The sequence below is a fragment of the Panthera tigris genome, chromosome E1 (genome assembly GCF_018350195.1).
Source record: "Panthera tigris isolate Pti1 chromosome E1, P.tigris_Pti1_mat1.1, whole genome shotgun sequence".
NCBI classification, from domain to species: domain Eukaryota; kingdom Metazoa; phylum Chordata; class Mammalia; order Carnivora; family Felidae; genus Panthera; species Panthera tigris.
Window position 1 is genome coordinate 45,963,066 of NC_056673.1, and position 9,326 is coordinate 45,972,391.

At 43.5% G+C, this 9,326-nt stretch overlaps 1 protein-coding gene across 4 annotated transcripts in view; it reads left to right on the plus strand.

Moving 5' to 3' along the window:
• LOC102953325 (intercellular adhesion molecule 5) overlaps positions 1-8,799 on the plus strand; it is an 11,510-nt gene extending 2,711 nt beyond the window's left edge. For all 4 annotated transcript variants that reach the window (XM_007088266.3, XM_007088267.3, XM_042966918.1 and 1 more), the window contains exons 2-8: positions 2,260-2,335; positions 3,666-3,932; positions 4,797-5,117; positions 5,375-5,653; positions 6,183-6,452; positions 7,124-7,366; positions 7,565-8,799. In XM_007088266.3, the coding sequence (XP_007088328.2) occupies positions 2,281-2,335; positions 3,666-3,932; positions 4,797-5,117; positions 5,375-5,653; positions 6,183-6,452; positions 7,124-7,366; positions 7,565-7,773 (1,644 nt within the window). In that variant the 5' untranslated portion in view covers positions 2,260-2,280 and the 3' untranslated portion in view covers positions 7,774-8,799. The remainder of the gene's footprint in view (positions 1-2,259; positions 2,336-3,665; positions 3,933-4,796; positions 5,118-5,374; positions 5,654-6,182; positions 6,453-7,123; positions 7,367-7,564) is intronic.
• The last annotated feature ends 527 nt before the right edge of the window (positions 8,800-9,326 follow it).

Here is a 9,326-nt window from a genome sequence, read left to right on the forward strand (position 1 = left end):
CAGTCTTTTCTTCCATCTTTCTTTTTCCACACACTGCCAGTGTTGTCATTTTGAAAAATAAAGCTGATTATCTCACCCCCCTGCTTTAAAAGCTCTGTAAATTCCTGCTTACTGACCCAATTGTATACCTACTTCTTTATCCCACAGTCCTTTTTCCTGTATGCTACCCATACTGAACTTCTTGAATTTTCTCAAATAAGTCTGACCTGACCTCCTCTCCGTATCACCTCATCCCTTAATAAACTTCCAGTCATAATAGAAAATGCAGTTCAAAGGAGACCTGAGAAACCTCAGCTCCTTCAGAGAGAAGTAATGATTCCCTCCTCAATGCTCCTGGATCAATTTATCATTATCAGTAGCAGTGGCACAATCACCATCATCACTAACATATTGAAGTCTTATGTGCCAGGAGTTGGGATAAACACTTGGCTTGAATTTAGTCATTTAATTCTCACTTTACTGTCACCCCCCCCCTTTTTATAGTAACACTTGGAATAATATTGTTATTTTTATTTACATTTGTCTTTCCCACTAACTTCCAGGGATTCCTATTGTCATGGGATAAATCCTGGTAACTTCTATACCTTCCTAAGAGCCTGGAATATTGTAGGTGCTCAATAATTGTTTGCTGAAATAATGTATGAATATAAGCAATTCCATTCAGGGCTTTTGTACTTTTTCAAACAGCTGTTATTACTTAAAACTCTTATTTTGAAATTCCTTCAAGGTCTGGGGTACTTAGGAATGTCTTCAGTTGATAGGAGATCTTCCTTGGAAAGAGATGTTAAGGCACTCAGAGCTAAATCTGGTGAATAAGGTGTCTGAGTCATATCATTTTTTCCTCAAAGAATAACAAAATAGTTTAATAGACTGATTTTTCTTGTGTAGCTTACAAGCCAGCTCTAAATCATTTCAAAAAAAAGTTTTGAATAATGGTGTCATTACTGGAATAAATTTATAGCCTCCCAAAGTATTCAAAGAGTAACATTCACTTGGAAATATAAATTTTGATATGCCTGTTATCTTATGCATGTATAAAAAAGACCAAAAAAAAAAAAACACCTTATATGCTTTTTCAGACCAGAATATAAGTAAAGGTACACCTGTGTAAAACCCAATGTATGAAAATTCAAATACTACAGAATTAGAGGGTAGTCATCCACTTCGTGGGATATCCATAACATGCCAGGCGCTGTGCTAGGAGGTGGAGATGCAAGATAAATATAGCCTCTTGTCCTCAGGGAATTTCTAGCATAGTAATGAATTCATCATTAAAAATAATTCACTAAAGTGAATTGCATTTTAACATGCAGCTTCAGAAATCACATTTGGTGTAAAGGGAGGTGCAGACAATCTGTTGTAAGTGAGGGGTTGTGAAGAGGGACAGGATTAGTTAAGAAACCTTTCTTAGAATAAATTAGCTTCAGTGGGGGGCTTTAAAAGAAAAAAAACTTGGTACAGATCGGTGGAGAAAAAGAGAGGTGGACAATTAGGACTTAACTCAGCCAACGAAATAATCCAAAGGTTGCTTGGTGAACATGGAGGCAGAGCAGAGAGAGAAGGATTATCTTGAGGGATGTCTCATAGAGGTCATGAACAGAGCCCTGATGAAACATTTCTCCCTTACATCAGAGAACAGGACTCTTGTGACCATGTTTTCTAGATTCACGGTCACTTCCCACTGGACAGTGCTAGATAAACATTGATTACATCTCTCCAAACTTCGTTTTTCATGTTTCCATGCTAATAGCCTTCTACTGACTCAAGTAGATGGAGACAAATATGTAAACAGATAACTGCAACACAAACATATACAGGAATCTCACTTAATCTAATATCCCCTACTATTTTCCTATGTCCTTTAATTTTTTTTTTGTATATTTTTAAGTTTTTATTTATTTTGAGACAGAGACAGCACGAGTGGGGAGGGGCGGAGAGAGGGAGAGATAATCCCAAGCAGGCTCTGCATCACCAGCACAGAGCCCAACATGGGACTCGAACCCACAAACTGCGAGATCCTGACCTGAGCCGAAACCAAAAGTTGGAAGCTCAACTGAGCCACCCACGCCACGTGCCCCTTGCTACGTCCTTTTAGTACATCCACACCATACCACTGTTACTCTTGCTATAATTTCTCCAGACTATTCAAGGTGTCAGGAAAGGGTTTGATCTTTAGCAATACCAAAGAAATAGTTCTCTATATCCTTTTTACTTTCTTTGGTCACTTTTCTCCAGCACTGTTTTCTCCTTTCTCTCCAGCTTTTGGCCCTTCTCACAAGGATGGAAACGCTACTGTTTTGTGTCTGGGCCCTGCTGGCCTTGAACCCTGGCCCAGGTAAGGCTATTTGTGATAGTTTCTTTAGTCAGTATGTGCCAAAGTGCAGGTGGCTGGTCAGTAAGAGCATAAGAAGTACTGAATGGGGCAAAAATATACTATTCATTTGTCTGGACCCTTGGGAGAGATTCCTATTTTTGGATCATTAGGACATAGAATCTGTAGGTGTCTCTAGCTTATAATTGGGGAACCCAAATTGAGGAACAGGAGAACAAACCATCAGAGAAAACTCTCCCCTAAGAAATATGCCTTCTCTCTTTGGCCCCCTGCCAGCCCAGGACTGTCCTAGTTTTCTGTTCTTAAGAATATTTTTACTTCTTTGTTGCCACCTTTTGTGTCATGAAGTTGCAATAGCGTCTTGATAGGAGAGGACCCATAGCTTAATTGTGAGGAGCGGGCGCTCCAGACGGCAAGAAAGGAACTGGAGCTTTAGTGGGTAACACTGCTACATGAGTTGTGTATTCCTAGAAGGGCCCGGTGTTTGGTAGACGAAACAGATGGTGGACGTGGAGTAGCTAAAGGGGACTTGTGGGGAAGGTTCCAGGACACTGTGCCTCTCACCTACATAAGGCATCTGAAAGTTTTACCTGATGTCTCTCTCATTGCACCTGAGATTTCCCTAACAGACTAAACTCTTAAGCATCCAAAAACATGTTGCCTTAGTACCAAAGCAAAAAAGGAATAGTCTTATTTTGAGAAGCGGTGAAAAACTCTGGGAAATGAATGACCCTAGGAGTCACCTTTAGGCTAGTGGGTTCATAATTCAGCGTGCATAAGGATCATCAGGAGTGCTTGTTCTGTTCACTGCGTATTTCCACATCCCACCTTCACAAGTGCTTAATCATTCAGTCTGAGGTGGAGCTAGAGTCTGTAGTTTTACAAGCATTCCAGGTGATTTTGGTGAAGGCAATTCTTAGACCATAATTTCAGAGAAACACTGATTTGAGGTGTAAGCACAGAGCTCTTTTCTCTAGGGCCTACTAAGCCCTTGAGGGCCCTCAGCAGCCAGTCCTGGGAGCTTCTAAGACATCTGGAAGCTTAGGAAGAGAATGGTTTCCTTGGCATGAGTTTTAACAACTCTGTAGTTTCCAAGGTGACACTAATGGAGAAACCAAGATTACTGGAAAGATAATGAATGCAGGGAATGGTGGAATCAGGGTTCTACCTGTTCATTAAGGGTCTTTTTCTTGTCTGGTTCTTTGTAACTTTTTCTTCAGGGTAGGTTTCCTATTTCTAACCTACAAATTGATAGACTAGGCCTTCTTGATAGACTAGGGTCTTGTGGTCCTCACCAAAGTCTTTGGCATATGTGTGTGGTTGATCATTTCAGGAGCAACTGAAGAGATATTTGAGGTTTCCGTTTGGCCAGATCAGGCCCTGGTAAAGCTTGGACAGTCCCTAATGATCAACTGCAGCACTACCTGTCCAGACCCAGGACCCAGTGGAATTGAGACTTCCTTAAAGAAAACCCAGGTGGACAAAGGACCTCAGTGGAAGGAGTTTCTTCTGGAGGATGTCACAGAGAATTCTGTTCTGCAGTGCTTCTTCTCTTGTGCAGGGATCCAAAAGGACACAAGCCTTGACATCACTGTGTATCGTGAGTAGGGCTGAGGAGGAAGGGAAGACTGGGGGAACATGACTATGTCTTATTTAGGGAAAAATTAGAGATTTCTTTTGGGGGAGACAATTTGGGCCCTTAGTAGAGATTTCTGTTATACTGCAGGAATTCTAGAGCCAATTACTTCTATTTCCCTTTGGTGAAGGATTTTAAATTAGGAGCAGACCACAGAGGGCATCCAGACATCGTGCTTGAGAATATGTTCAGGTATAGGAGGCATATACTAATAATGCCAGCTTATAAATGATCAAAAAAGTATACAATTTGTGCTAAATTATTTGGCACAAGTTCTTAGAATAAATAGGGACTGGAAAAAGGAGGGTCTCTGTCTCCATGGAAAAGGAGGCTCTTGAGCTTCACTCCTGCAGAATGGTAAGGATTTGAAGTGAAGGGCATGGGTGAGGGAGATCTTTCAGGTGGGCAAATAGCATTGGCAAGGATATTGCCGTAAGAGTAAGTGTGATCTCTTTGGGGTAAAAGCTTGGTAGACTAGGGTGTAGTTTTTGTGTGATGCTAAGGAGCTCCTCAGAAGCTGCTCATGCCTCTGAAGCACCTCTGGTAAGAGATAAAAGTTCTCCAGAATGGCAGCAACAGTCAATGCAAGGGACCTGCCCCTCAACAGTCACATTTCTTGGCTATGACTTTAGCCACCTTTGATGGGCAGAAGAAGAGCCAGAAGACTGACTTGTCTTATGTAGGGCAGGGTTGGCAGAAAGCTGACACGGTTGATCGGATGGTTTAAGAGTAACGGTCACCTTGTATCACCAGCTTTCTGTCCTATACCACTTCTTTCTGGAGAGGTGAGTAGCCTTCTCTCATCAAGCCCACCTTTTTCTCTTAAAGAGCCACCCGAGCAGGTGATCCTGGAGCTGCAGCCGGCATGGGTAGCCATGGATGAAGCCTTCACAGTGAAGTGCCATGTGCCCAGTGTAGCACCCCTGGAGAACCTCACCCTTACCCTTCTCCAGGGTAACCAGGAACTACACAGAAAGGACTTTATGAACTTGGCTGTAGCCTCCCAAAGAGCTGAGATCACCATCAATGTCAAAGCCCAAAGGGAAGATGATAGGTGCAATTTCTCCTGCCGTGCAGAACTGGACTTGAGTTCACATGGTGGAGGGCTCTTTCACAGTAGCTCAGCCATCAAGGTACTCCGGATCTTTGGTGAGTCAGAGTCCAGGTATGGAAGGATCCTGAGGCTCAGTTTCTTTATCTTACCTTGGCCTTTTGGGACTAAGTTCCCACAGAGTTTAGGATTAGGGTGTGAGAGTAATTGAGCCCCATCTCTACCTGGGCTGTAATCTTACCCTGGGAGACAGAGAGCTTTAAGCCACACTCCCTTCCTAAATTGTGGGGTCCTATATAGCACATGATTTATCATGGCTTTTCTCCTTTCTTTCCTTTTCTTCATTTTTTGGCAGAATTCTCTCAGAGTCCCCAAATCTGGGTCTCCTCACTTTTGGAGATTGGGATGGCAGAGGCTGTGAGCTGCGAGTTGGCTAGGGTGTTCCCCGCCAGAGAGGTAATGTTCCACATGTTCCTGGGAGACCAAGAGCTGAGCCTGTTTGTCTCCTGGAAGGGAGACACAGCATGGGCCAATGCCACAGTTCGGGCCATGGAGACTGGTGATCAGGAGCTGTCTTGCCTTGTATCTCTGGGTCCAATGGAACAGAAAACAAGAGAGCCAGTGCATGTCTATAGTAAGTGAGCTGCCTCTTCCCTTCCTCACGAGGGTTCTCTGCCACTGAAACTTCCACAGTAAATCCTTGGTGGTTCCACTGCAAATATCCCTATTAACCTTTCCTCGGGACACTCTCATGTGATCTTTCTCTGATGAGTGCAGGCAGGTTGGAGACATGCATTGAGACAGTAGTTGTGTTCAGCCTTCACCGTTTCTTGTGGCCATCTTACTTACAGAGTGATTATAGGTCCTTCAGCTTGTTTCTGGGAACAACTTTTTGAGGTGGGGAGGAAATTTATAAGATGAAAAGCCATCTTGCTGTCCTTGCCACAGAGGCAATAGCCAAATGTATGGACACTGCATTTGTCATAAGAAGAGCTCTCAAATTCCCAAATCTCACTGGTCTTGCCATTCAGCACAGAAGCAGTAGGGTATCCAAAGTTTTCCCTGTCTTATCTGCCTAGATACCATACCATCAGAAGCAAGAGTATAGAACTGGCTGAGAATTTTGAGAAAAATGTTTGATTCTCTCTTTCCTTTTCTTACAGGCTTCCCTCCACCAATCCTAGAGATAGAAGAATTATACCCATTGGCAGGGACAGACATTAATGTGACCTGTTTGGGGCATGTGTTAACATCACCCAGCCCTACTCTTCGGCTTAAGGGAGCCCCAGATCTCCCTGCCCCTGGGGAACCTGCCTGGCTTTTACTTACCACCAGGGAGGAAGATAACGGCCGAAATTTCTCCTGTGAGGCCTCTTTGGAGGTTCAGGGTCAGCGGTTGAGCAAAACCACTGCGGTCCAGCTCCATGTCTTATGTGAGTAGAGGCCTGATCTTTCTTGTCAAAACAAGGATTACTATTAGTCTCTCATCTCCAGAGTTCTTGGCCAGCAACTTCATTATTAGAGTTGCTACATTTTTCTCATTAAAATAAAACATCAAAGGGTGAAATAAAATTAAAGCTCCCCAAGCTTACATTATCCCCAGGAAAGTAAGCTGAGAGAAACATGAGGGGGACCTGGGAATGGAAAAGAGAATGCAGGGTGATTAGCTGGTATTAGTTGAGGGTTGATGGCTGAGAACACAGGAAGTGATAGTTGGACTTTATGCTGAGGGGGGAAATTTTCATATAAAAATCTGTGTTTTTGAAAAGTAGAAAATCCCTCATCTCTGGGTTCGCCCCTACCCATCTCCTCACTCACTGAGAAGCAAAGATGGGAAGCAGGGAAGCCAGCATTGATAGGACAGGCCAGATCATTGAGTCTGAATCCATTAAGATGCCTTTGCTGCATCTCTGACTCCTTGCCCCTAGAAAATGGAAGACAGAAGAGTGCCCCAAAGCAGGGAACAGTGCTCCTTCCCTTGGGAAGTAAAGCTGTCAGGTGGGAGGGACACAGCTTTCGGATTAGGGGAGAGGAAGCTAAGCATCTCAGTGAGGAAGGAATGTGGCACACTGAGCTCAGCTCCTTGGGGGACTCTCTTTTCCAGACAAGCCCCGGTTAGAGGAATCTGACTGCCCTGGCAACCAGACGTGGGTGAAAGGGACAGAGCAGCTGCTTGCCTGCGTCCCAAAGGGAAACCCAACTCCAACCTTGGTGTGTACCTGGAATGGAGTGATATTCAACTTTGAAGTGCCACGGAAAGCAACCCAGAACCACACAGGAACCTACTGCTGCACAGCCTCTAACCAACTGGGCTCTGTCAGCAAAGACATTGCTGTCATCGTTCGAGGTGACTGTGGCTTTCCTGCTGCCAGGCCTAGGATGGAAATGCCCAAGGGGGTTGGGATTCTTACCCAAATAGGGAAAGAAGAAAAATTTCAGTGGGTAGGGAAGGGTGAGACTGAGAGGTGGGCATGGTAAGCCGGAGAGGGGGGGATTCTCTTGCCCTCTTGACCCTCCCAATTCTCTGTCTTCTGTGCTTGGGCAGGCCTGGATGAAGGAATCAGCTCCACCATCTTTGTCATCATTACTGTCGCTCTTGGAGTGGGTGTAATCACCATAGCACTGTATTTGAACTACCGGCCTTGCAAAATAGAGAGGCGGAAATTGCCCTATAGGCAGAAAGAGAAGAACAAAGAGGAGGAAAGCCAGTTTGCTGTTCAGCAAGCAGAAAAATGCAATGCACATAATTGTTAAATGGAAACAGCTATTTGTTTGAAAGCAACCTCTACTCCTGGGGTTTCCTAAGGGAGGAAAGTGGGAAAGGAAGAGACATTACCCTTTGTGTTCTACAGTCCCATAAAACAGTGTTTCAGACCCCCATGTCCCTTGTATCTCATCCATCCACAAGCTCAGCTCCTCTGAGTTCATTCTAGTCACCAGAATTTCAGTCTCAGTGTCCAGCTAATGAGAGGGCCTCTTGCTTCTTACTGTGTGCTTAATCAGTCCACTCACTCCCAAAAGAAAGCCCTTTGCTTTCAACATCAGACTGAAGAGATAGAAATATCTCAGAAATGCAACTCATTTCTCATGGTTTCTTCATGACTAAGTGGGAACCAGTTTTTTAGTCCACAGAGGACTTCAAAGGGAGTACCAAACAAAGAGATAGGAATCAGAACCTATTCCTACCTACACATTCCCCTGATCCCCTAACCTGAGGTTCTAGAGTGCCGGCTCCCAGAGCTGAGTTTGGTGACACCATTAAGGGTCAGTAGCTGGCTTCAACTCACTAGAGGAATGTAAACGTCATAAACTCCACATTGGGTCAGACAAGCAGCTTACCTAGCCCCAGAAGTGGAAGTTAGAGTTCTTCCATTAAATTGCCTTCACAGGTTAAGGGCTCCAAACATCTCTGAATTCATTTTCATAATCCATTATAAAGTGATCATCTGTGAGTTCACATTTGACATATTAATTTTTTTCTCCATATAGGCTCTAAGGCTAGACTTCCAATGGTTATTCTCCCTTCCCATAAAGAAGTATATATTTTTGAATGTCTGAAAACTATTTCCTTTAAGCTTCGGGACAACTCCTGCTGTGACAATGTTCACCATATGATTTCATGATTCAGCTTCCTTCTCTGTTCTTTGGAAAAAATATATTCACCCCTACAGAAGACATGAAAAATCATAAAACCAGATCTTTTCTCCTAAATCAGTCATGTATGGGTCACTGAAATGTTGGATATGGTAAAAAATAAAAGTGATTTTACAATATCTGAAAGTATTTCTTTTCTGTGTCATTTTTGAAAACTTTTATTAAGCCACATGGTTGCATTTTGAGTACAGTTTCTAAGAAAAGAATGTCAAGTCGGTAGCACAAACAACTAGCCCAGGGCAGGTGGTGTGTTGGCTCAGGGCAGCAGCCTATTTGACCTGACCTTGAAACTAAAGTTCAGTCCTCAAGATAGAGGTCTACAGCCTTCCAAATAGAAGACACTAGCTAGAAAGAATACAGCATCAGGCATCAAAGTAAAAAGATTCATTCTTTCCAGACCTTCTCTGAGTCTGGGTTATGGGTTAGGTATAAAAATAACACTTTGATTTCAATACATACAAGGCAGTGGAGATATAATGGTGGACAAAACAGTGTCCCTGCCTTCTACAAGCTTACAGTCACTGAGGGAAGCCAGAGCAAGTCAACAGGAAGTCACAGTTGCACCTTAACACTGGGAAAACAGGTCTTTATAAGAATGCCTAACTCAGGATCAAGGAAAAAAGCTTCTTGGGAGGAAACTGGAAATAATTTGT